General features: G+C 40.8%; 1 protein-coding gene across 1 annotated transcript in view; it reads right to left on the minus strand.

Moving 5' to 3' along the window:
* LOC149162720 (uncharacterized) overlaps positions 1-21,154 on the minus strand; it is a 149,468-nt gene extending 128,314 nt beyond the window's left edge. The window contains exon 1 of the mRNA XM_089435775.1: positions 20,981-21,154. Within this exon, the coding sequence (XP_089291901.1) occupies positions 20,981-20,995 (15 nt within the window). The 5' untranslated portion in view covers positions 20,996-21,154. The remainder of the gene's footprint in view (positions 1-20,980) is intronic.
* Between the last annotated feature and the right edge of the window lie 6,153 nt (positions 21,155-27,307).

The following is a 27,307-nucleotide window of genomic DNA, read 5'->3' on the forward strand; positions in this document are numbered from 1 at the left end:
TCGATATGAAGGATTTGGGATGAATGCATTATTTCCTAGGGTTGGAAGTTTGGTAGCAAAAGGGAGAGATCTTCCTTGGGCAAGGGAGATATGCTACAGAAATCCTGAAGAGATTCAGGATGGAGGACTGTAGACCCATGGCTACTCCAATGATCACCAACTGGAAGAAAATTGATGCATCAAAAGACAAGGATGTTGATCCCACCTTATACAGGCAGCTCATAGGGTCCCTAATGTATCTGGTCAATACTAGGCCAGACATTTGCTACGCTGTCAACACCCTCAGTTAGTTCATGGTGGAACCGAAGAGGGCGCACTGGGCAACAGCCAAACATGTTCTCAGGTATTTACAGGGAACAGTCGATTATGGACTCTTGTACACCAGGAGTAAGGATATCAGATTGAGTGGATTTACTGATGCAGATTGGGCAGGAAGTTCAGTGGATCGGAAAAGTACCTCTGGGTACTGTTTCAACATTGGATCAAGAATGACCTCCTGGTGCAGTAGGAAACAGAAGTTCGTGGTTCTGAGCTCATCTGAGGCAAAATATATGGCAGCAAGCACAGCTTCGTGTGAGGCCATATGGCTTAGAAAACTGCTTGTGAACCTATTCAAAAGAAAAATGGAGGCGACCAAGATCATGTGCGATAATCAGAGTTGCATTAAGCTCTCTGAGAATCCAGTGTTTCATGATCGGTCAAAGCATATTGATATCTGGTGTCACTTTGTCAGAGACTATGTCCAACGAGGAGTTGTACAGTTGAGCTACACTCCTACAAGAGAACAGGTGGCAGACATCCTCACCAAGGCCCTTGGAAGAACAAAGTTTGATTATTTCAGGGAAAAGATGGGGATGATAAAGAATCCATTTCAGTAGCAGAAATGGGGGGGGATATTGCAGTGCGATAGCAGTTAGCAGTAACACAGTGCAACGTGGCAAGAAGAGATTGCAGTGCAGATACGATGTTGGGAAGAAGGACCAACAGTAGCACGGATGCAAAGGGAGTTGCAGTGCAGATGCAATGTTGGGAGAAAGGACCAGCAGCAGCACAGATGCAGAGGGAGTTGTCGTACAAGTGCAACAGTGGTTGTGGCAGGGCCATGGGCAGTAGTACAAGATGCAACAGTGCAGAGGATGTTAGGCAGGGAGGCCTAGTATCAACACAAGGACCTGCGCTGGATGATCAGGGTGATACTCAGTGAGGAGTATTACTAGAGCACAGTCCTCACTACGAGGGAGTGTTGATTTTGGGTAGCATCGGATGTGCTCTAGCCATGAAAATTGGTGGAGAGGCTAAAGCACATGAGATCTCCAAGACCCAGAAATGGTTTGGGCAGATCTAATCGATTTGGGAGATATTAAAATAGTTAATATTTTTAACAGAGTTCCTAAGTTTAAACTTAAGAAAAATAAAATATTAATGGGTATTAATATAAAACTGGGTTAGAAGGGTCCAAAAGTCATGGATCAAACCAAATCTAATCTTAGTCGTTGATTAGAGATTTAATCTCGGTCGTTGATGGACTAACGAGAAAAGTATAAGAGGCTTGAGGGTCAGTTGGAGAACACACTGAGGGAGACCAGTCAGTTTGATTTCTGGAGCGGGGTTAGCTGAAAAATTCGAACAAGTGGTCTGGAGAGCGGCAGGAGGCAGCAAGTATGGAGCAAAGAGTCGGGAACAGCACCAGGAGACCAGCGCAGAGGTTGGAGAGGCAGCAGCAGACTGCGTAGTCATTAGAGGGCCTGTGTGGGTGACGCAGAGAGGCCCAATGCTGATGCAGAGAGGCAGGGGCTAACGCACAGTGTCTGGGAGCTACGTAGAGGTCAGTCAGGCTAACGCAAAGACTAGAGAAGTGTTGGAGAATTTTCTCTCTATTGGGTAAGCCAATTTGGCACCCTATTGTACTGAAGAATTGCTTAATAATAAAATCCTCCCTTACTGCACCGGTTTTCCCACAATGGGTTTTTCCGGATACTATTGTCCAAAATATCTGTGTCGATTCTTGTGCATGTGTTTGTTTCTATATTATGGTGTGATATCTGCAACAGAATTTATTTTAATGTTTATTGAAGGAATTTCATAAATAACTTATTGGAAAATAAGTAGGTAAAGTAAATTAGTTGTTGCAGTGATAGATTTTTCACAGTTATCTTGTAAGTGGAATCTATTTGTTGAATATCTTTTTCTTGAATGTCTAATGCATGGAACTATTGATTCTAGGCTAAAATTTTGTGCCCTAAATTATTGAAAATCAATTTATCAAAGAAATTATAGATGAATGTTGTATGCATTGCTCATTGTAACATGTAATGAATGTTCCTAGTGGACTACATCTTTTTATTCACCATGAAAATCCATTATTCCATTAAGTGGGTAATTGTTGAAATTTTGATAGCTAGGGCATCAAATTTGGCCTTCTTAGAAGGGAATTAGACTTATCTAGCACATCCTTGACTCCACATCCCCATAGGACAAGGCACTGGTCCAATCACTTGATGATCAAACTTAAATTTTCTCCATAATTTTCTCTTCCCAAATTCGTCCCTTTTAAGACTAGGGCAAAAGTTTAGGGCTTGGAACAAAATTTTAGGGAGGAGGCTTTTTGGTGATTTGAGAGCCTAAACATCAAGAGATAGGTCTAGGCTACCTAACCTATCAATTTGGTGGGCATCCACTCAAATTTCATCCATAAAATCTCTTGCCCTAGGTGTTGCTCTAAGAGGGAAACCCTAGTTTCTTTTCCCCTCAACTTGAGGACTTTCTTGAGGGTTTCATGAGCCTTGGATTAGTTGAATATCATTGTAAGAAACCCTTTCCCTCGAGCCTCAACCTTGTGAATATCTATTATCATCGAAAACCTCAAAACCCTAGGTCTTAAGCCTTATTTTCTAAAGTTTTTCTTTGAAAGCATTTTGCTTCTTTGAAGCCTCATACCATTATTGTGCCTCTCTCTTGAATGAGCTCCCGTGGGGTCACTTCGTACCTTATTATTGGCATATCTATTTAAATTGACTCCTTTACCAAGACTCCTCCCATTGGTGAAAATATGTAAAGAGCGGGGGATTTTGGCTGAGGTGACATTGGGCCTCTACCCCGTAGTCAGCAGTTTGTCTAGCTTTTGTCTTGTAGGTTTTCCCTCCCCAAGGCCTGCTAGATTTTGTGGTAACAATACCCAAGGGGATAATGAATGTAATGTGGTGATAATCATGGAATAGGCCCAGTTGGTAGTTGATGGATAAAAAATAGACCCACTAGACATTTAAGATGAAATAATAATATAATAAGGGACGGTAGGCATATACCCCTAGGAATACTCATAAGAAAGAATGAATACATAAGTATGTTGGATGTTGACTTGTAGCGAGCATGGCTTGTGGAGTGATTCCTTCCATAAGAAGTTAATGATGGTGTTGCACTACCTTAAGGGTTTTTTCTACATTGTTGGGTCTATTATTGTATGGCATGCAATAGATATTTATGAAGTTAAGGAATATCTTTTATATTTATCTATCAAGGTATAATACAAGTGGTATCTCTAAAGTTTTTCTTATTGATATTTAAGGGTTTATATTAAATTTTATCTACCAAGGTTTGTGAAAATTTCTAATACGAAATTCTACTGCAATAACTGATTTATTTCACCTACTTATTTCTCACAATAAGTTATTTACAAAAACCCCTTCAGTAAATATTAAAATAAATTCTATTGCAGTTATCACTTAATTACATAGAGAAAATAACAATGATATACAAGCACAAGAATCAATCACTCAACACAGTTGTTTTTGGACAACTGTCCCCGGAAAAACATAATGTGGGAAAACCGATGCAGCAAATGAGGGTTTTATTAATCTTCGGCAATCACTTTACAAGGAATGATCTCACAAAGAAACTGAAACACTACTGAGAGAAAACACCTGAGCCAAAGTTTCTCCTCTTCTTAGAGAAGTTCTGACACCCTAGAGACCCTTCACCCACCTCTGCACCACTTCTATGTCCCTCTACGTTACTCTGCGTCAGCCTGCGTGAGGACTGCGTCTCCAATGGTGTTGTCTGCCTGCTCTTCCCTCTGTGTTGTCTCTCGAATGCCCTGTGTCACCTCCTCCTCAGTCACTGACTGCTGTTGATGCCCTCCTCTTCCTCCACCCTGCAACTCTCCCTCTGAAATCAAACTCCTCCTTGAGAATCGATTTCCCTCGGGGTACTGAGTATTTGCCCGATGTGTCTCCAAATGACTCTCAAGTCTTCTCTTATACTTTTCATGTTGATGAATCAACAGCCGAGATTAAGTCTCCAATCAACCCCTAAGATTAAAACAGACTTGATCCTCGTCTCTTAGAAGCTTCTCACCCATATCTTTATTAATACTCATTGATATTTTTATTTTCCTAAGTTTAAACTTAGTAACCCATTAAAAATATTAATTATTTTAATAGCTCCTCATCCGGGTGGAATTTCTCCAAACGATTTCTGGGTCTTGGAGATCTCATGTGTTCTAGCCCCTCCACAAAATTTCGGAGCTAGAGCACATCCGATGCTACCCAAAATCAAAACTCCCTCTTAGCGAGGAATGTGCCCTAGCAATACTTCCCAATAGAAGCTTCACACTGATCCACAGCATCGGTCCTCTGCGTTGTTGATGCTTGGCCAACTGCCCCTCATCCACTGCACTACTGCAACCTGTACAGCTACCCATGACACTGTAACTGTAACTGCTACATCTGTACCACAGCTCCCTCTGAATATGTTGCATCATACTGCCCATAGCATTGTCACTGTTAACAGTTGCACTGCAACTCCTTATGTTATCTGCTTCTGCTACTGAACCGGATTCTTAACCATCCCCATCTTCTCCCTGAAGTAAACAAACTTTGTTCTTCCTAGGGCCTTGGTGAGAATGTCTACCACCTGTCCTCTTGTTGGGGTGTACCTCAACTGTACTGCCCTTCGTTGGACACAATCTCTGATAAAATGACACCTGATAACAATGTGCTTCGACTGATCACGAAAGACTGGATTCTCGAAAAGCTTGATGCAACTCTGATTATCACACAATACTAGTCGCTTCCATCTTTGTCCTGAATAGATTCACAAGCAATTTCCTAAGCCATATGGCTTCGCACGAAGCTGTGCTAGCTGCCATATATTCAGCTTCAGTTGAGCTCAGAGCCACGGATTTATGTTTCCTACTACACCAGGAGGTCATCCATGATCCAATGCTGAAACAGTACCCAGTGGTACTTTTCCGATCCACTGAACTCCCAGCCCAATCTGCATCAATGAACCCACTCAACTTGATGTCATTGCCTTGGGTGTACTTCAGTCCATGCCCGACTATTCCTCCTATATATCTGAGAACATGCTTGGCTACTGCCTAGTGCGCCCTCTTTGTTTCTACCATGCACTGACTGAGGGTGTTGACAGCGTAACAAATGTTTGGCCTAATATTGACCAGATACATCAGGGACCCTATGAGTTGCCTATACAAGGTGGGATCAACTTCTTTATCTTCGGATGCATCAATCTTCTTCTAGTTGGTGATCATTGGAGTAGCCACAGGTCTACAGTCCTGAATTCTGAACCTTCTCAAAATCTTTGTAGCATATCTCCCTTGCCCAAGGAAAATTTCACCCTTCTGCTGCCAAACTTCCAACCCCAGGAAATGATGCATCCGTCCCAAATCCTTCATGTCGAATTATGTGGCTAGGTTCTCCTTGGAATCTTTGATGAGCCTAGATGATCCTGTCAAAAAGAGATCATCCACATATAAAACCAGGATTAGAGGCTTATTCTCTACAACCAGATGGTAGAGGTTAGTATCTGCGTCACTCTTGACGAATCCCATCTTCTGCAAGTAGCCATCAATTTGACCGTACCAAGTTCTAGGTGCCTGTTTAAGCCCATACAGAGCTTTCTTCAATCTACATACATGAGATTCCTTCTCATGAGTCTCAAAACCTTTTGGTTGTTCAATGTATAATTCTTTTTCTATCACCCCGTTCAAGAACGTCGCCTTGACATCCATCTGGTGAATCTCCCACCCCATTTGAGCTGCAAGGGATATCACGGATCTAATAGAAGTATACCTGGCTACTGGGGCGAAGGTTTCTTCGTAGTCTATCCCTTCCTTCTGAGCAAACCCCTTAGCCACAAACCTGGCTTTGTATTTTTCTACACTGCCATCTGCAGCGTATTTGACTTTGTAGAGCCATCTCAACCCTACAACTGACCTATCCTGAGGCCTAGGTACCACTTCCCAGACATCATTGACCATTATGGAACTGTATTCCTCCACCATATCATCTACCCATACTTGATGCTGAACGGCCTCCTGAAAACTAGAGGGTTCTCCAACCTGAGCCACCAAGGCTTGGTATCTGTCTGGCTGTCTATGCTCCCTTTTCTCGTTCTTGGGCGCCCCAACAAAATCCTCTGCATCTCGTAGTATCTGTCGAAGTTCCCGGCTCGCTCTACCACTGGTAGTGGGTATATCTATATGTTCCTCCTCTTCCTGAGGCTCCACCTCTAGAGTTTTGCCTTTAGGAGAAATAATAGCGCTAGTTTCTGTTGGTCGAAGTGGTTGTACCAATGGATCATCCTTTGACTACTCTTTGGAAGGCATTTCTCGGGATTTTCTGAAGGCTCTGTCCTCCATGAACTTCACATCCCATCGGATTACGATCTTCCTATTCCCCGGAAGATAGATTCTATATGCCTTAGCATTCTCGCTATATCCTACAAGATATCCTTTCTCTGCAGTCTGATCCAATTTCTTCCTCTTCTCTTCAGGTACATGGCAGTATGCCAAACTCCCAAATATCCTGAAATGACTCACTTCAGGCTTCTTACCGATGAAGACACTCTTCGAAGTAATCTTACCTAATGCCACGTGAGGAGTCTTGTTCTGGATATACACTGTCATGTTGCATGCTTCTGCCCATAGAAACTTGGGCATATCCTGATCACACAAGATTGCCTTGGTTGCTTCAACAATAGTCTGATCCTTTTTTTGCTACTCCATTCTGCTCCGAATTATAGGGGGTTGTCCACTCTCTTTTGATGCCTTCCCTTGTGCAAAAATCAATGAAGTCCTTGTCGATGTATTCTCCACCATTGTCTGAGCGCAATATCTTTATCTTCTTTCTTGTCAGATTCTCAACTAGAGCCTTGAACTCTTTTCAGAAAGTAAATCCAAGTCTTTCTGGAATGGTCATCAATGAAGGTGATGAAATATTCGGCACCACTAAGAGCTTTTGTGGACATGGGTCCGCAGATATCTGAATGTATCAATCCCAGAACACTCTTAGCCCTATTGTTGCTTCTGGAAAATGTTGTCTTAGCGTACTTGCCTAGTGCGCATCCTTTTGCATACATCATCTCGTTCGGTACTTAATTCTGAAACTCCTGATATTGTTTTCCTAAGAATTCTTAGAGCCTCATGGTGTAAGTGTGCCATCCTCTTGTGCCATAGTTCATTCAAATCTTTATCCCCAGCGCTGCCTATCAGTGCCATTGGAGATTCTAGCTGTAATCTATACAGCCTGTTACTTCTGATTCCAATCTGGGCCTTCTTTTTCCAACTCGAGTGTTTGACATATACTTTCTCCTTAATGAAGAAAACGTCATAGCCCTTGTTTTGAAGCTGAGATACAGAGAGTAAGTTCATCCCCAATCCTGGCACATGCAACACATTGGTTGCTCGAAGCCGATCCCCTGCTTCTGTTTGAAAGACTACAGTACCTCTTCCTACGGGGGTACACTTTGCCTTATTTCCCATGGTGATCTGAAAATTCATCCTTTCTTCCTGATAATTCGAAAAACATTCTCGTATTCCTGTCATATGCCAGGAAGCTCCACTATCTATATACCAAACCTCAGAGGAGGCAGAACTTGCTAGGCAAGCGACTTCTTCTTCCAGTCTGGAAGCTAACATAGAATAATCGTGATCCATGTTCTTCGTGCTCTCTTCTTTCTCTAGAGATCTGCATGAGTCCCTCTGAGTTGATGTCTCGGCATCATACTCCCGACTCATAGCAGATTCTTCTATCCTGTTGCCTGATCTCTGCTCTGATACCATGTGAAAATTTCTAATACGAAATTCTACTGCAGTAACTGATTTATTTCACCTACTTATTTCTCACAATAAGTTATTTACGAAAAACCCTTCAGTAAATATTAAAATAAATTCTACTGCAGTTATCACATAATTACATAGAGAAAATAACAGTGATATACAAGCACAAGAATCAATCACATCAACATAGTTGTTTTTGGACAATTGTCCCTGGAAAAACCCAATGTGGGAAAACCGGTGCAGCAGATGAGGGTTTTATTAATCTTCAGCAACAATCGCTTTACAAGGAATGATTTCACAAAGAAACTGAAACACTACTGAGAGAAAACACCTGAGCCAAAGTTTCTCCTCTTCTTAGAGAAGTTCTGACACCCTGGAGACCCTTCACCCACCTTTGCATCACTTCTGCATCCCTCTGTGTCACTTTTGCATCCCTCTGCATCACCTCATCCTCAGTCACTAACTGCTGCTAATGCCCTCCTCTTCCTCCACCCTGCAACTCTCCCTCTGAAATCGAACTCCTTCTCCTTGAGAATCGCTTTCCCTCGAGGTACTGAGTATTTGATCCGTGTATCTCCAAATGACTCTCAAGTCTTCTCTTATACTTTTCATGTTGATGAATCAACAATCATTATTAAGTCTCTAATCAACGACTAAGATTACCTCGTCTCTTAGAAGCTTCTCACCCACATATTTATTAATACTCATTAATATTTTTATTTTCCTAAGTTTAGACTTAGGAACAAATTTAAAATATTAATTATTTTAAAAACTCCTCATCCGAGTGGAATTTCTCCAAACGATTTCTGGGTCTTGGAGATCTCATGTGTTCTAGCCCCTCCACAAAATTTTGGAGTTAGGGCATATCCGATGCTACCCAAAATCAACAAGATTCATTACAAGTTAATTCTAACATGCAAGCACAAAAACTCTAAATCTTAGACAACAGAACTATTAAAAAATACTCTAACTCCTAGACAATAGGAGAATTATTAAAAAAATAACAAGTTCTTGTGAAGAAATTAACAGTGTAGCAAACCCGAATCACTATGAATACCTAGATGTACCATAATCGACTCAACATGATGAAATCAGATTGAATCTTAACCCCCCGATTGTGGGTGCAACTTGGGAATAAACACATGTGCAATTGTACATAAAGTAAAAGTTGCCTCTCTTGTGGGAAAAATAACACAAACAACAATCCCAACTTGAGGGGGCTTGTCCCCTTCATTTATCTATCCCCAAATACTTGTGAATTGCGTGAGGAAGTCCTTGTTTCTAAGGGGAAATTCGCCATGACATGGGGGACTTCCTCATGAACCATAAACCTCTGCCCCTTGCCCCCCCACCCCAAAAAAGAAAACACTAGTGATGCTTGGGAGTTGTCGTTCAATGGTTTTGGGAATATATAGGTGTCCCCCATCCAAATGCCCACGTGGAACCTATTCTCAAAAAAGAATACACTCACTAGTTCAACATTTGGATGATGACCAATATTATCTATGTAGTGTGCATTATAATACTATGTATTCTATTTATGTAATGGGGAATAATTACAAAAACAATTTTGACCCTATGTTTAGTAGCCTCTTGCACCCTATATCTACTCTTTTTTGAAGGGGTGGTTAATTTCCACACAAACAAGATCTGTTAGACCTGTTATTTTTAAATTGTGTCTTCCATGGAGTTGTATTATAGTCCTCCTCTATTTGAGTCTTTGTTTTGAATTTTTTTAATTTTAGTTTAAACCATTTTAAATATTTTTTTGATCCCCTAATTCCTCATCTACCTACCAATGGAAATTTGGGCCACGATTGCCTATTCCAAGACTAGGGGTTCTTTCTCACCACATTCTTTCAATCCCCGACCAACAATGCCTTGCTCTCTTCATGAGGGAGGTGCTTGAGCATATATCTTAATCTCTAAGTACCTCACCTAGGCCAAAGACCCTCAAGAGGATCACCTCTTACTTCTTGGTTGACCCATCTTATTAGGACAAGCAGCAGTAGCAAGAACCCCACGTGAACTCAAATACCATAACAGTGAGGCCTCTCAAACTTTTTCTCATCCCAAGGGGTTGCCCTCAAACTTCTTCCACTCTACCACCCACACCCCCCATCACCCCCCAAGGGGTTGCCCTCAAACTTCTCTTCTCGAACTTCTTCTTCTCCGCCCCACTGCCCAAGGGGTCGCCCTCCTTCTTCAAGGACTATGAGGAGGTATCATTCTCAACCATAGATTGCTCCCTAATGGATCTCTTCTTAAACTTCTTCCCCTCCACCCCCCAACCCCTAGGAATCACCCTCCCTCTTTAAGGCCTATGAGGAGTTATCATTCATTCTCGACCGCAAGGTGCTCCCTAACAATTTAGTAGACAAATCAAATCACGAGGAAAATGGGCCAAGGGAGGCCTCCTTAGCACACCACTACACAAGTTCGATTGAGTAACCAAGTTTCCATCCAACGTTGCTTCTTCCTCGCCTTGGATGCTAAGAGAGATGAGCTTCCTCAATGTTGTCACACCCCTGTTGATCTGGATTTAAACAGGAACGCAACAAATTACAGAGATAACCATAAACACAGAGATGCAGCAGAAATAATACTTCATTTCATTAAATGTAAAATACTGAAATATGCTTACAAACAGAAATGGAAATAAACCAGCTAGGGCGATGGTAGCTTCTCTGAGAAGAGATTGGCGGCTACATGCCTCTGAACTATGTTTCAATGAGGCTCGAAGGCCTATTTATTGTTGAGAAACAATGGAAAACCCTAAACATCCAAAAACCTAACCCTAGAAGATGAAACGCCAAACTGTGGGCCCCGTTTGGGTAAATTGGTACATCAACTTCCCGGGGTCGCAACTTTGGCATACGATCTTCGTTTGAGGTGCACAATATCTCGTTAGAAAGATCTATCCGATAACTACAACTTTGGGAAGATCAACATTGGTCCATAAACCCATGTTGCTCCCAATTTTCCCAAAAAACGTCGTTTAGGGCCTCAAAACGGCTCCGGAAGTTCAAGACCCAAAAAACTGCTAAAATATTAAACTGTGCTACAATTAAGAAAACTGAAAAGCTAAAAGAAACAATGGTGGGGGTCCAAGTGGACTTGGCGGGTGGCCACCAATATCTACCTGGATCATTCCTCCCCCCTTGAGAAGCAATGGTCCCCATTGCGTTGAGTTCCTCCATGAGATGAGGAAACTTCTGCTGAACTTGGTCCCTGGGGAGCCACTTGCCCTGGTGAAGGAGTTGGCCTGCTTTGACAACTTGGTACAATTGGATATTCTGCTAGCGAGTGTGCTTGATTTGTGTGTCCATGATCCGATTAGTTGCAGCCTAAGTCACCTGACAAGGGGATTCGGGACACGTAGGATTCGAGATTCGTGGTGTCGGATTCGGACACGCTGACCCCCCGGAACAGGACACGTTAGGACACGTTATATATTATTTTATTAAAAATATATATATATATTAAAAATTAGATATTATCATATTTCTTACACAAATTTTAATTAATGATACAAATTTATTGATTTCAAGCATAGATCTTCATCTATAGCTATTATCATGCATAGTACATACAAAATTCAAATAAATGTCAGTGGCACTGGTCACATAAATGATAAATCTATTGAAAATTTAAATCATGATTCATAATTCATAACTGAAAGACAACTTACAACTACAAGATAGTAAGATAAACACACTGACAATTGTAGTTTTCTCATTAAGTCATCAAATCAAAATGTGTTACATAGGTAGTGTTGGTGCAATGCCAATGGCAAATAGAAATATAAAATATAAAACAACTACAAGTATACAAGCCTCAAGGCATCAATCAGCATCAAAATCAACATCACTGTCCCCATCATCATGGTCCCCACTGCTCTCCTCTGCATCCTCCTCCTCCCCTGTATCCATAGTCGCCTCTGCATCTGTTGGTATGGAGGTTGACCCCTCTAAGTCATCAAATCTAACAAGCTCTAGCACTGGATCATTGAGATCCATGTTGGCCAATGCCAACTCAACAGTGGTGTCCAGACCCATATCATCAGGAACAGTGTTACTTGGGAGCGGGAGCGAAAGCGGGGAGCAGGAGCGAAAACGGGAGCAGGAGCGACATATTCAGAAGCTCTTGGTTTGGTGCTCTTGATTAAATACGAGTTCCATACCCTAATACATGACAAAATTCAATGGAAACATTGCAATCCCCCAATCCTAAAATCCTGAAAAACTAATAAGTCTGTTGGATTTTGAATGAAATCTAAAATTCTACTTTCTCCATATGAAATCCAATGAGGCCGAAACCACTCTCAAACATCCTGAGTCATTTCATGGTAATGTTAAAAATTTAAGTAAAAGGATGAAAATGAAGATTAAGGAGAATGTCACTTTTACTTTAAGAATTTAACATTACCATGAATAGCATATCAATACTAGGGCCTAGACTTGATCATGAAGCTGCCAAAATGCTCTACTCCTTGCTGCAACAGCACAAATCACTTGCCAACAGCACAAATCACTTGCCAAATGAAAATATTAATGAGCAAACACGCCCTTTTCTTTCCCGCACTGAGCTTAGCGAGTCCTGGAAACAGGACACGTGTCCCAAAATCGCGACACGCTTTTGAAAATCGTGACACGACCTCGGACACGACGTGTCGGAAACGGACACGACGTGTCATATGATTTGGACACGAATCCGGACCGAATCGTGTCGGATTCGCTGGATTCGGGATTCATAGGGGGTTTAGGACGAATCCGGTGACTTAGGTTGCAGCTTGTTCCATGCAATCTGAATTTAACTCTGTGGGTGTGAGTTTTTCTGCAATGGATGTGTCTAGTAATGGTGGAAAGTATGGCCGAAGGCAGTCCACATTGAACACTGGTTGCAGGCCAAGGAATGGGGGAAGGCTGAGCTCAAATGCATTGTCTCCCACAGCCTTGGTAATGGTGTAAGGACCATATCGGAGTGGTCTGAGTTTCCGATAAGCTCCAGTAAGGCATTCCTTTTGCAAATGCAACCAGACTTTGTCGCCCACCTGAAACCTGTGTGGTACCCGATGTTGATCATGTCGCTGCTTGTACTTGGCATTTGATTTCTCCAGAATGTCATGGACCTGTTGGCGAATATGTTGGATGTTCTCAATGAAGTTGTTTGCCTTATCTATTTCAGACTGGACATGAGCCGAATCTGCGTGAGTAGCTACAAATGGCATGGCCACATCAATGGGACATAGTGACTGGAATCCCAAGCCCACCTAAAAAGGGTTGTGGCCAGTCGAGCTGTGGAGAGCTCGATTGTAGCTGTGCTGAACATAGGGGAGGCTCTCGTCCCATGTGCGTGGATGCTTTGAGTTGTACATGCGCAGAATGTGTACGATCATCCTGTTGACAACCTCTGTCTGGCCATCAGTTTGAGGATGGAAGGTTGTGGACTTAGTGAGTTTGGTGTCCAGCATCGACCAGAGACTGGACCAAAATGTACTGAGGAATCTGTTGTCCCGACCTGAGATGATAAACTGTGGGATCCCAAAGTGTACCCACACTCGTTCAAAGAAGAGTTTAGTAGTGGCTTCTACTGTGATATTCTTCTTGCAGGCCGCCATAATGGCCATCTTCGAGAACCTGTCGACGACCACAAAAACACAGTCGTTTCCATGCTTAGTGGAAGGAAGCCCTGACATGTAATCCATGGAGATGGATTCCCAAGGTCGACTAGGGGTAGGCAACGGGGTATAGAGGCCTTGCTTCTTGATGGTTGGTTTGGCAATGGCGCAGGCAGTGCATGATCTGATGTACTTCCCGACATCCCGTCGAAGATTCGGCCAATAGAAATACTTTTGCAGTACTGCCACCGTTTTCTCGACCCCGAAATGCCCAGTAGCCCGACTGTAAAGTGCTTCCCAAATCATCTTGGCACACAAAGGTGACCCAGGTGGCATAATAAGGCATCCTGGAGGTGAAAATCTGGAACATGCTGACCCTCCAAGAGTGTCTGGTATGTGTGGCCGAATTCTGGGTCGCTTTTGTAGAGAAGTGGCCAATCAGAAGTCTCGTGCCCACAAGAGTTGAGCACGGTAGTTAACGCCATGATCTGTGGTCAACTGAGGCAAACTGCAACATTATTGGTGCTACCCTTCTTATACTTGATATTCAAATGGAACTGTTGCAGGTATGTGGACCACTTCTGATGGTGATCATTCTGTAATTTCCCTTGGGTCTGTATAAACTGCAGGGGTCGGTGGTTTGCGTGGATGACCGTTTCCTTCCCCAAAATGTAATGCTTCCATTGTCGGCAGGCCTGCACAATGGAATACATCTCTTTGTCATAAGTGCGATACTTCCGGACTGTCTGAAAGTGTCTCACTGTGATATGCCACTGGATGTGGATGCCCGTGTTGAGTAAGGACTGCCCCAATAGCATAGTCAAAGGCATTTGTCTCGACCTCAAATGGTTGTTGCAAGTCTGGTAATGCGAGCACTGGTGCCGAGCAAAGGCGATCTTTCAACTTTGTGAATGCCTTCTGTTGAGATTCAGACCAAAAGAATTTTGCTTTCGCTCTTCCCTTGGTGACTTGACTCAAGGGCCAAGTGATATGAGAAAATCCCAACACGAACCTGCGGTAGAAGTTAGCAAGACCTAGAAAGCTGCGGAGCTCTGTCAGAGTGGTTGGAGATGGCCAATCCCGAATGACTTGGATCTTGGCTGGATCCACATGCACCCCCTGTTCATCAATAATGTATCCCAGATACTGAACCTGGGTCATGCCAAAAGTGCATTTCTCCAAATTGGCACATAACTTGTGTTGTCGCAGTGTTTGGAGAACCTGTCGAATGTGGTGGAGGTGCTCTTCCCAACTCTAGCTGAAGATCAGGATGTCATTCAAGTATACCACTACCAATGAGTTGGTGAATGGCCGCAAGATGTCATCCATTAGCCTCATGAAGGTTGCAAGAGCATTCATCAATCCAAAAGGCATAACCAACCATTCGAAAAGGCTCTCCTTGGCTTTGAAGGCAGTCTTCCACACATTGGAGGGTTCGATTGGTACCTGATGATATCCTGACTTCAAATCGATCTTGCTGAAATATTTTGCCCCCTTCAGTTGGTCCAGGAGGTCATCAATCTGTGGGATCGGGTACCTATTACGAACAGTGATCTTGTTCAGTGCCCGATAGTCAATACAGAGTCTCCAAGTCCCATCCTTCTTCTGTACCAACATGATCGGGCTCCCACAGGGCGATGAACTTGGATGGATGTGACCTTTCTACAGCAACTCCTGAATCTACCTCTTGATTTCATCGTTCTCCAGAACGGAGCGCCGATAGATTGGTCCATTGGGCAGTGGCGCACCTAGGGTCAGATCGATGGAGTGCTTGACCTGACAGTGCAGAGGAACCCCTGTGGGGGAGGTGAAGATGTCCTCATACTCCTCCACGACCTTGTCCATCTGTAGTTGTCATGCGGAGGGGCCCTGTCTAGAGGTCGTGGCCACTCTCTTCTTCTTTCCTTGAGGGCGTATCATCAGGAAAACAAATTTCCCGATTTTGGAAATGAGCTTACTGCATTGTTTTGCAATAACTAAAGAGATGGCAATAGGCGATGCTACCTCCAGTATCCTGTACAACTTATTTCCCAAAGTAACAATAACAGCATAGGGCCTTGATTCATACACAGCATGTCGCTTCTACAAGTATGGTGTCCTAATAATACATCACAAACTTCAAGGGGAGCAATGTCACACAATACCTCATCTGTGAAGGGCTTGATGTTGTATGGAAGGCAACACTGCTGGCTCAAGCAAAGATCTCGTCCTTGGTGAAGCCACCCAATGGTGTACAGTTGTGGATGTGCTGTGGTCGGTAAGCCCAACCGCTTCACGACCTCTGCCGAAATGAGGTTCTTTTGGCTCCCGCTGTTGACAATGAACTATAGCAGGGAGCCCTTTACCCACATCTGGGAGTGGAAGAGACGCTCCACCTCTAGATCTTCGAGTTCCTCCTTCAGGATCTTCATGGTGGCAATAGTGGCGTTGGGCTCCGCATCGATAATCTGCTTTCCTTTGTCATTCCCTTTGTGGAGTTCTGACTCAGAATCAGAACATGCATCTAATTCTGAAACCTTTAGCTCGGCCACCAGTGACTGCTTGGCCCGACACTCACTTGTGTTGTGAGTGGAGCTCTTATGGAACTCACACCACTTTTCCGTGTCCTTTTTTGGCTTTGCGGCGCTATTCTTTGCTTGCAGCTTTGGCGGGTTGTCTTGGGCTGCCCCGCCTTGGCTTTGTCCTTTGTTCTGCGGTTTGGGGGCACCTTTCCCTTGCTTCGGATTCGCAAATCCAAAGTCTCACTTCTTCTGTTTAAACTTTTGCTCGACCTTGATGGCATATCGGTATGTCGTGCCGAGCGAGGAGATGTTCAGGAATTCTATTTCTTCCTGGATGTACTTGTGCAGGCAGCCGCGATATTTGAGTACCAAATGCTGCTTCGAATCCTTGATACCCAACTTTGTGCGAAGGGTATGGAAAATATTGGTAAACTCTGGCACGTTTTGGTCTCTTCCCTGCCACAACGTGGTCTACTTTATGTATTAATCCTCATAGCTTCCGACAGGGTAGTACTGCTCCTTGATGGCATCCCGGAATGAATTCCAAGTGGGTACGGCTGAAAATAGTGAGCTTGTACTTTCATCATTTTGCTCGCAATAGGTTTCCCACCAATCCTTAAAGTGGGGGGCTGCTTTGAAAAGAGCGAAAATAATCTTTTCCCGACCGGAAAAATCATGAATAGAAAAATAACCAATGTTCCACCAAGGTTCCGGGACGAGGGGGCGAGGGAGCGAGGGGGCGCGGGAGCGGCCTATGCAAAAGCTCCCTACCGTTTTTTAGGAAACGTGGGGGAGCGTCAGGGTCTTAAAAATTTAGAAATATAAAATATAATTTATTAATTGAGTCCACTATGACAATTTGGGTTGAATTGAAAAGCTACAAAGCATGATCATTGATATGAATTCCTGGAGCAAGAAAGCAATGAATTTGAAAATTTGCACAATCCTTCTTAGAAGAAAACTTAAACAAAGAGAGAACTATCCTTCTTAGAAGAAAACTTAAACATAGAGAGAACTCAGAACTATAGTGGATTATGTATAATGATTTTGAGAAACTGGACTTCTAAGTTCTTGACATATTAGTTAGGCAGGGCGTAGATTTTCAACTGATAATATTAATATATGAATAGCCTATTTGGCAATGCTTCCATAGGACTAGCCCATAGGTCTGATATACCTTCACAATTTTGTTTTAGATACTGCTAACCTAAAGAAAAAGTCTAAAAGAAATCATTTTTGGAACTTGGACTAAACGGAACTTGGATGCTTTTTCCACAGGTAAAGACCATAGGCCTAATATAGTAATAGGCTGACTGTCTATTGTTTATTCAGTTCCCAGGTAACCATTGCGACAGCCATAACCTTGTGCCATAGATTTTTCCATCAGCAATCTCATGCAAAAAATGATAGACACGTAAGTGGAAGTTACTTTCTTCTTTTCATGTTGTTAGACTGCTTAGTTAGTTTCCATTTTACAGATCCTGCTGGTTTCTTTCTTTGAGTAAATGTTTATTTTGAACCCTTTAAGTTCTCATGGGATCAAAATTAGATGTCAAGGCAGAATTTTGAGAAATCATATAGGAAAGTAGTTGGGTGGCTGGTGGAATATTAACATTCTGTATTTTAATCAGGTCTTATTATATCAACAATATTATATTTCAGTCAGGTCTCATCAACACAACGCATGGTAGTCAAGGAGGCAGTCTTTTAAGTTTTTACAAGTCGGATTTTTCACCCATACTTGTGGTTAATTGGTTCCTGGAAACAAAATAGTCAGATCCATTTTTCAGAACATGTGACAATAGGCTCTTTTCCTAAACCTACTATCACCATGAACAGGGAGAGCCCATATTGAACCGATTCAAGGTCTTGGTTTTCCTAGCTTGCACTTTCAACTAATTGTATTAATTCACTGACTTTTTTAGGTAATTTACCTTTTGTATACAATTCCTAATACAATCAATAATGATACATGCACTGTTTATTAAAATCCGAACAATGAAATCCAACGCTGTGAGTGGAGTGCTCAACGAACTTGCAAAGGCTGTGAGTGTGTTGTTCATGGTTCAAGGTGCCATTTTTATAACATGAAACAACGATTTCCAAAACCCTAAACGTTAATTAACTCTTAATTAAAGATTAAGTTCAGCATTTAGTTAATTAAAATGGTTTTTAATGCATTAAAGGTGTGCCACGTCCCCCCTCGTCCCCCCACGTCCCCTCTCGTACCCCCACGCCCCCCCACGTCCCCCCACGTCCCCCCACGTCCCCTCTCGTCCCCCCACGCCCCCTCACGTCCCCCCACGTCCCCCTTTTTGGAAACGCCCCCTCAGGGAAGGGAAACGTTTCCCTGGCACGTCCCCCCGAGTTTCCTCCATTTTGGGAGCGTGGGGAAACGTCCCCTACTCGTCCCCAAGTCCCCGGAGCGCGGGGGTGCGAGGAAACTAGACTCCTAGGGAGGGGGGCGAGTCCCCGTGGAACACTGAAAATAACCCTCTAGCAAATTTAACCATTTATCGACGGCATCGCGCCTATCTGACCCTCAAATATGGAGATTTCAAAATTAACTTGTACCTTAAACGGTGTGGCGTTTCCAGAGTAACTGTTGGAAGCCAATGTCGCCCCTGAGTAGCCGCTAAAGATTTGGTCAAAGATGTCCATCATCGCGTTCCTTTGTCGCTCGAGGGCTTCTTCGAGCAAAATTTTGATAAGATCTCCTGCCCCCTCGTCTTTCTTTTCATCTGCCATGGGAGGCCGTCGGGACTTGCGAGGATGGTCTTGCAAAGGTTCTACCAGTTCAAGCCCTAACTCCTTATATCCCGACCTCGTTAGGGACATGCAAAGAAAAACAGAGAAAAAGCAGACCGCTCTGATACCACTGATCCGGATTTAAACAGGAACGCAACAAATTACAGAGATAACCATAAACACAGAGATGCAGCGGAAATAATACTTCATTTCATTAATGTAAAATACTAAAATATGCTTACAAACAGAAATGGAAATAAACCAGCTAAGGCGATGGTAGCTTATCTCTGAGAAGAGATGTGGCGGCTACATGCCTCTGAACTGTGTTACAATGAGGCTCGAAGGCCTATTTATTGTTGAGAAACAATGGAAAACCCTAAACATCCAAAAACCTAACCCTAGAAGATGAAACTCCGAACTGTGGGCCCCGTTTCGGTAAATTGGTACATCAACTTCCCGGGGTCATAACTTTGGCATACGCTTTTCGTTTGACGTGCACAATATCTCGTTAGAAAGGTCTATCCGAGAACTACAACTTTGGGAAGAGCAACATCAGTCTTTGGACCCATGTTGCTCCCAATTTTCCCTAAAAGCGTCGTTTAGGGCCTCAAAACGGCTCCGGAAGTTCAGGACCCGAAAAACTACTAAAAATAGTAAATTGTGCTACAATTAAGGAAACTGAAAAACTGAAAGAAACAATGGTGGGGGTCCAAGTGGACTTGGCAGGTGGCCACCAATATCTACCTAGATCACCTGCCCGTCTCCTCCTCCCTCCCAAGCCCTGCACTGACCCCTCCGGCCCCCAAAAAAAAAAAAGAAAAAAAAATCACAAAACTAGCTCCCATCAACCCCAGTCATTCCCTGAGAGATATTATCCAACACTATACTAACCATGTCAAATTGATGACTCAAAGGAAGACACGCTTCCTCGGCCCCCTTTTGCACTTGGTAGCCAACTCCAGCTAGCCTAGACATATTTTTTTGGTTCAACATTGAGGCATTGCTCTCACTTTTCATTACCTTTTCGTGTACAGTAGCATTCATGCTTCTTCTTATACTTGCATACTTTATTTCTTTCTACTTTTGTTCTAGGCAGATGTTATTGCAATCCCACATTGTATTTTTTGTTGGATGTACTCCTCAGCCCAATTGATCTATTTTTGTGGTCATTCTTTGGACATTAATATCTTTTTTTCATCGAAGAAAAACTTGCAGAGAAACACCTGAGCACTTCCCGCATCTAACGAATATTACCCAATGTAAACCTGTCGACGTTCATTACGATGTCTGCCCTAGTAGGTACATCAATTATCCTATCCTATCTTATCTTATTTTATAACTGTCCATGTAACCCATCTCTCCATCCCGTGTTTGCTTCCGTGTGTTCGTTGTTTTCCACATTTCCATGGGCGTTTAAAGGGACGAGAAATTGGTTAGGGCATGGATTCATTTGTCTCAAGTTTGAACTTATCGTTCTGTATCATTGTAGGCTTCATAGCTGGATCTATAAGGGCCATTAGTAGGAATGTAGCTCCTTATGTTAATTTGGTAAGTAGCTGTTTACAATCTGGGAATCCACGGGCTGTGACCCTGGCATAGTTTGCATTTGTTTTGCTTACTACCGATATAGAAGAAATTCCTATAGAATTTGCATTAGCAAAAAAGAACCAGCGGCACAAACAGATCGATTAAGAAAAGTATTGAAGGGGTTTTCTTCTGCACGCGGCTAAAATATCTGTTAGAGTCAAATTTCAACAAGGAAAACATCCCAAAAATGGAATTCAACAATGGGTCAGTCCCGAACATCAGGGCAGTTTGACGCCACTGTAACAAAAGTGATTGGCAAATGAACAAGCAAATGACGAAAAAAAATTCACAATTATCCGGCTGGGAAAAGAATTCCACAACAATCTGTGTCCAGCTTTCTCCGTTTATGGCCACAATCTATTAAAAAGCTCTTTAAAGAACAGTAATTGTTATGGGGTTATTCAGTACGATGATGTGAGAGAAAAAACCCAGAAATTAAAACCTTACCTCGTAATCTTCCATGATGTCTTCTTCCGTCTGTGCTCTCTTCCTCCGCGGCGTATTACCTAGACAGATTAAAAGAGATATCGAGAATGTCGCAATGCGGTGCCTCACGGATTCACGTTTATGATGTTATGAAATTCATATCGGATTGAATTCCGTCTATCCGGCGATGCCTTTTATTAATCCCCAGAGAATTTCTTTACCAACATTTACAAGTTAGGGACATAAAGTTTGTAATCATTATGATGGGAAGAGGTTTAGACCATCATAAATAACATTAAAAAAATATATATTATGTGATCATTTTTATTTTATATATATTTAGTATATATTTATTTTATTTTGTATTTATTAAAAGTTAAGAGAATCATATGATGATACAAATTTTGTTTGACTATAAAATTTGAGAAAAAATTATAAGTTAAAAAATTTGAATCTTACGAATTTATATTGAACCAACATTTAAATGTTTATATTTATTTACAAACACATCTTTTTATACTGAGAACAATCTTTTGGCCCAATTATTGAATCATTTATATAATATAATTTATTTTTAATTAAAAAATAATAATTGTGCTCTTCAATTCAATAATATAATGTCCCATATACCTCAATCAAAATAAAATAAATTAAAAATTAAAAATAAGGCTACATTAGACATTTTCACTGGGTGAAATAAAAATAAAAATTAACTTAAGTTAAACATTTTTACCACCCTAAAATAAAAATAACTTCATGGTATGAAAATCTATGGTATTGACCCATGGTAATATAGTGTAATGTCATGTAAACATTTTTACTCAGCCAAAATAATAAAAATAAAAGAATATTTATTATAAAAATATTAATAATGACAAAATAAAAATTGCTTCATGGTATTGACCCATGGTATTCATGTAAAATATAGCCTATTTAAGGGGAGAAATTAAATTCATCTTAACTTTGGTATTGACCCATGGTATTCATGTGAAATATAGTGTATTTAAGGGGAGAAATTAAATTCATCTTAACTCTGGATCTACCAAGCCTCAGGAGGGATCAAATGTCTTGAGATGCAAAACTGTAGATCGGGAGGATGGATCTAGGTTGGTAATAATAATAGTTAATGTAAAAAAAAATGTTGTAGGATAATTTTCATCTTATATATAATTATCGATTTTTATTTATAAAAAATTAAAATAAAAATATTATTATTTAAATTTATTTATCTTTATTTAATATTTTATAAGATAAAATATTTATCAATGTAACCATATTATAAAAGTACTATTTTAATAGGTTTAATAGTTAAGAGTTGTACTTCTTTATAAGAGGTCACAGGTTCAAATCCATAATGGGATAGACTTTAGTAGTCAAATTGTTGTGCGGAGGTCTATCCCTTATCGCATAAACAAGGGGGTCTCCTCATAGGACAACCGAGTCGTTGGCATAATGAGATGTTATACCCTCCACCTAGTTTCAAATCGCATGGGAGGACATCTTTGACTCGTTGTGATAAGGCTCAAGGAGTAGGCTTCTCCATCGTTGTGGAGTCTCGACTCTTGCTAAGTCATAAATTCCTAGTATATCTGGTTTACGAGTAGTTGGATATACTCTTTATGTTATAGTGGCAACCGCTAGGTTTGATCTTGGGCATCACCTAGATTACTCCAACGAGTTATTGATTCTTCGTGGTTTAAAAAAAATGTCCCATAAAAAAGGGGTTCTCACAGAGTGATTTGTCCCTTATGTCATAATCAAGGGGTTTCATGCACCAATTTGTCCCATAAACAAGGGGTCTCACACATCAATTTATTCAATTAGGTGGATTGTGATCTTAAAATTACATTATTATTATAAAATATTTATTGTTTTTATAGACCTTTATTTATTTTCTTCATTTTTATATTTCATTTTCTATATATAGGAGGAATTATATATATATATATATCTAAAATTATTATTATTTGAGATATACAAAAAGTATAATAATCGAATGGGGCATAATTCAAAATTGGTCATTTAGAAAATTGTTTACTATAGCGAAAAGAGTTAGAACATTTAGTCCCGAGGGTTAGTTCAATTCGCTGAATCCCCATCATTAAAGCACTTTTGCTATTTAGAGGTCACAAGTTCAATTCTCTCGACACTCTAAGGATCAAGCTCTGTGGTTGAGTCAGCTGGAAGTGATCTCTTAGGTTCGATATGGCTAGTACAAATATTTTATGGATGTAGTGATCATCGATCTCTGGGGTCCGTGAATCACAGGAGAGAGAGAGAGAGATACAACATTCATAATATCAATTCTCTCGACACTCTCGACGTCAAGCTCTGTGGTTGAGTTGACAGGAAGTGATCTATTCGGTTGGATCTGGCTGGTACAAATATTCTGTGGATGTAGCAATCATCAATCTCTGGGGTCCGTGAACCACAGGAAATAAAAAATAAAGAGAGAGAGAGAGAGTTACAACATTCATAATATCAAGTTACTATCTATCAAGTAATTGAAAACTCCTAACTCCTCACCAATGGATCCAACTCTTCTAATTTGTTTTTCCAAAGCAGGCATTACCAAGTGGACCAAAATAGTGGATTATGAATCCATCATGCACCATGGTCTTATAATGTAATATTGTCAATGTCAAGATCATGTTAAGGTTGCATAAGCATGTGATCACTAAATCCAATACTTAAGCAAAACATATAGTCGATTTTATAGTGCGCTTTGGATTGCCAATTCAACCTAGAGCTAGTTAGTTGTTTGGTGTGTGTGTGTGTGTGTGTGTGTGTGCACATGCATGCACACATGTGTGTATGAAAATATTATGAATCACGATCTCACTCGCTAATTATGTTTGCCAGGTTTTAGATATTTACGTGTATGTTCAAGATTTAATAAAAAGGAATATTCTTCTTCATTATTGTTTAATGAAAGGCTTTGATTAAATTTATTAAGTTACTTGCATTTTATAAATATTCTGATTATTTATGTTATTAAAAGGTTTTTTAGTCACATAGCTAACTTCCAACCCTAAGATTTGAATTCCTACCAACCCTATTACCAAAGTTGTATTTCTTGATTACATCAGTGTCCTAAGTCTATTGATGCTTCAACCCATAAATGGAAAACATAGGTCTCATAACCATGCACCTAAAATCCTCTTTGATGGTTTATGTACACTCCCTCCTGAATCAAGTAATTAAGAAAATTTGTTTTTGCATCCTTTTGTTATAAATGCCAACCAAAGGTTGATGTTAAAGAGATAATGAATCTTACATAGACATACATAGCAATAGAAACAAATTTCTCCTCTTAGTCAAGTCTTTCTTTACAACAGAACTCTCTAACCACAACCTAAGCTTTAAGTTTCTCCACTATGTCATATGTTTCATGCTTAACCTTACGTAGACACCTAGGCATTATGTCCCATACATAATTTTTCATGACGGAGTTTCACTGCTCCACCATGGAAACCTACTAAACCTACTAACTTGATGTTTTATCAAAACTAGAAGGCTTTGAATTAATGATGCAAGACATCAAATGCACATACCTCAAAAAAAATTGGGAGGATAAATTACCTAAAATAAAGTCTTAGGAGCTCCAACTTGCTCATATGCATCATATAATGCCTATGTAAGTCACCTAATCTTTCTAGCTAGACTTCCTCAATTGGATTTAGCTAGGGTTGTTGGGAGAAATGTTGCTATCCTCCCCACCTACATTAAATTCCTACATGTGACATGTTGAGGTCATCATGAGTATTTATTGCACAATATTTGAGCCTTGTTGTCCAAGTAGTCCCTCAAGAATCAAAACACATATATTCCTCATATGGAATACAGAGATATTTCTCATGGAAAAAAGTATCTATTTCTAGCTATGGTAAAATGGCATCCCTTGCACATCTGGAAGCTTTTTAATAAATCTATTTTTTTCTAAACTCTATGGATCAATCTTTGGAGCAGCAAGCTCCTCTACCTCCACAATGTCTACTAGACATTCATGAGACTTGGAGGACCATGTAACCTCATCAAAATTAACATTTTTTTCTCACAACTACTTTCCTTTGAGATGGAATGTTGACTTTCTAAGCTTTAGGTCTATATTCATATTCTTAATGAGAAAAGGACTAGCCTTAGAGGACCATGCATCCTCGTCAAAATTAACATATTTTCTTGCAACTACCTTCTTTTGAGATGGAATGTTAACTTTGTAAGCTTTAGAATTCTCATTGTAACCCATGAAAATTCCCTTCATGCTAGAATGTTCTAGTCTAGTCTTTTTCTCTATAAGAATATGCATATAGACAATACAACCAAAAACACAAATTGTGCTCCCTAAGGCTTCACACTTGTGAATTCCTCCTCTACCATTTTGTTTTTCAAAACTATATGGCGGTTCCTATTTCGAACATAGATGGTTATAAGACAAAATTCTACCCATGGATACAAGACCAAATTTAGATCATGAATCATAGATATGGTTATATCTAGATGGCCCTATTATTCCTCTCTGTGACCTCTTTTTATTGAGGGTTGTAGGGAATTATTTGTTACTTCTTGATTCCTATTTACCTGCAAAAAGTGTCAAGCTCCTTAGAGGTATACTCCCCTCAATTGTCAAACCTTAACACCTAAATCTTCTTTCACATATGATTTTCTACAAGAGTCTTAAACTCTTGAAACTTTCCAAATACGTCATCCTTGGTCTTCATGAATAAAATATAGGACTTCCTAGAGGAGTCATGATAATTGAATCATAATAAGTGTTACACAATAATGAGGTTGAAGTCACGAGCTCGCATAAATATGAATGGACTAGATTAAGAATATCACTTGACCTGTTCTCATTTCTAGGAATAGAAACCTTCACATCATTACAAAGTGCATAGCCCATACACTTTTCTTCTCAATCTTAGAGCCTAACAATTCTTACACCATGTCTTTCAAGACTAGCAATGCTCCATAATGTAAGTGACCTAACCTCGTATGCCAAAGTTGATACAAGTTGTTGCTATCATGCATTGGGGCTCTCACAATATATCCTTGCAACCTATACAAACCACCTTCTTAAATGATTATGTCCAACACCCAATCAAGATTCAAGCATCTATTCTAGATAAGGACTTATAGATCATCAAAGCCAACAATATGTCATAGATGATATGACATCATTGAAACTAAAAGCAGATTCACGGGTAAACTATGTAGATATAAAACACTAATATTCTCAAGAACATCCCCTGATAACATATGGAATGAGATAGATCCCATCCATGCTATTATATATGTATATTTATCTCCAAGTTCTAGTTGCATGTTTACCTCTTATTCTTTAAGTCTATCAAAGGCCTTCTTATTAGAGGATGTATGTTTGGAGGCTCCATTCTCCACATACTATTCGACACTAGACACAATGTTAGATGGAAGGCATGAGACCATGGAGAAATGTGTCTCGGGCTTGAATGAAAGCTCCTTCACTCCAATGGATGCTTCTGCACTCCTTGCAAATTGCTTTAGTTGGAATTGCTTGTTGTTCCCCTTATTTTCATGATATTAAGAAGCATAGTGGCCAAACTTTTGATACTCAAAACATTTGATGTGGTTTAATACTTTCTTTCCCTAATTAGAAGAATATGAATCCCATTACTTCTCTTTTTGACCCTTCATATGTCCTCCCTTATTGTTTCCTTTCTTCATATTTCTAATAAGGGTAAGTTTTGACTACTCCTCCTTTGTGCCTACAACACTTTCTAATACCCTCTTCTCCTTGATGGAGTCCTACTGTTACACAGTAATTTGTCACCATTGGTCACCGTCCCTGTTACCCCTTTCCCGCACTTTGGAGGACTCATTCTGGGACCTGTGAGAAGTGACATGGCTTGAAAACACTTGCATTATGTTCCCCTAAGTATGGACTTCATATGCCTTGAAGACATCTCCTACAGAATATCCTTAAAAAGTCCCCTTTTTTCCATTAGCGCGAATCCACAGTGTATCACCCGCGCCAATGGGGGAAATTCTCCAAAGAGGGCGCGCCCATTGGCGCTCTATCTCAGAATCTTACCCGCGCCAACCAAGTTTGGAAAAGTTTTTTAACAAACGCACGCCCAAAAGTTTTTTCCTTTCGACTCAAGAGGCTTTTCAAGGATAATGCCAATCTCATGGATGTCGAGATTCATCGTATCTCTATCCATAATAGCTTTTCGAGGATAATGCTTATCCCATGGATGTCTGGATTCATTGTATCTCTTCCTCCTCCTCCATCTATAAAAGCTTGTTCTGGTGCATTTGACAAGCTAGTTTTTTGGGAGCATAGGAAGAATTATACTGTCAGAAGTCTGA

Source organism: Pinus tabuliformis, chromosome 5_2 (assembly GCF_031772625.1).
Source record: "Pinus tabuliformis cultivar Carrire ecotype Pingquan chromosome 5_2, CPIR1, whole genome shotgun sequence".
Classification (NCBI taxonomy): Eukaryota; Viridiplantae; Streptophyta; class Pinopsida; order Pinales; family Pinaceae; genus Pinus; species Pinus tabuliformis.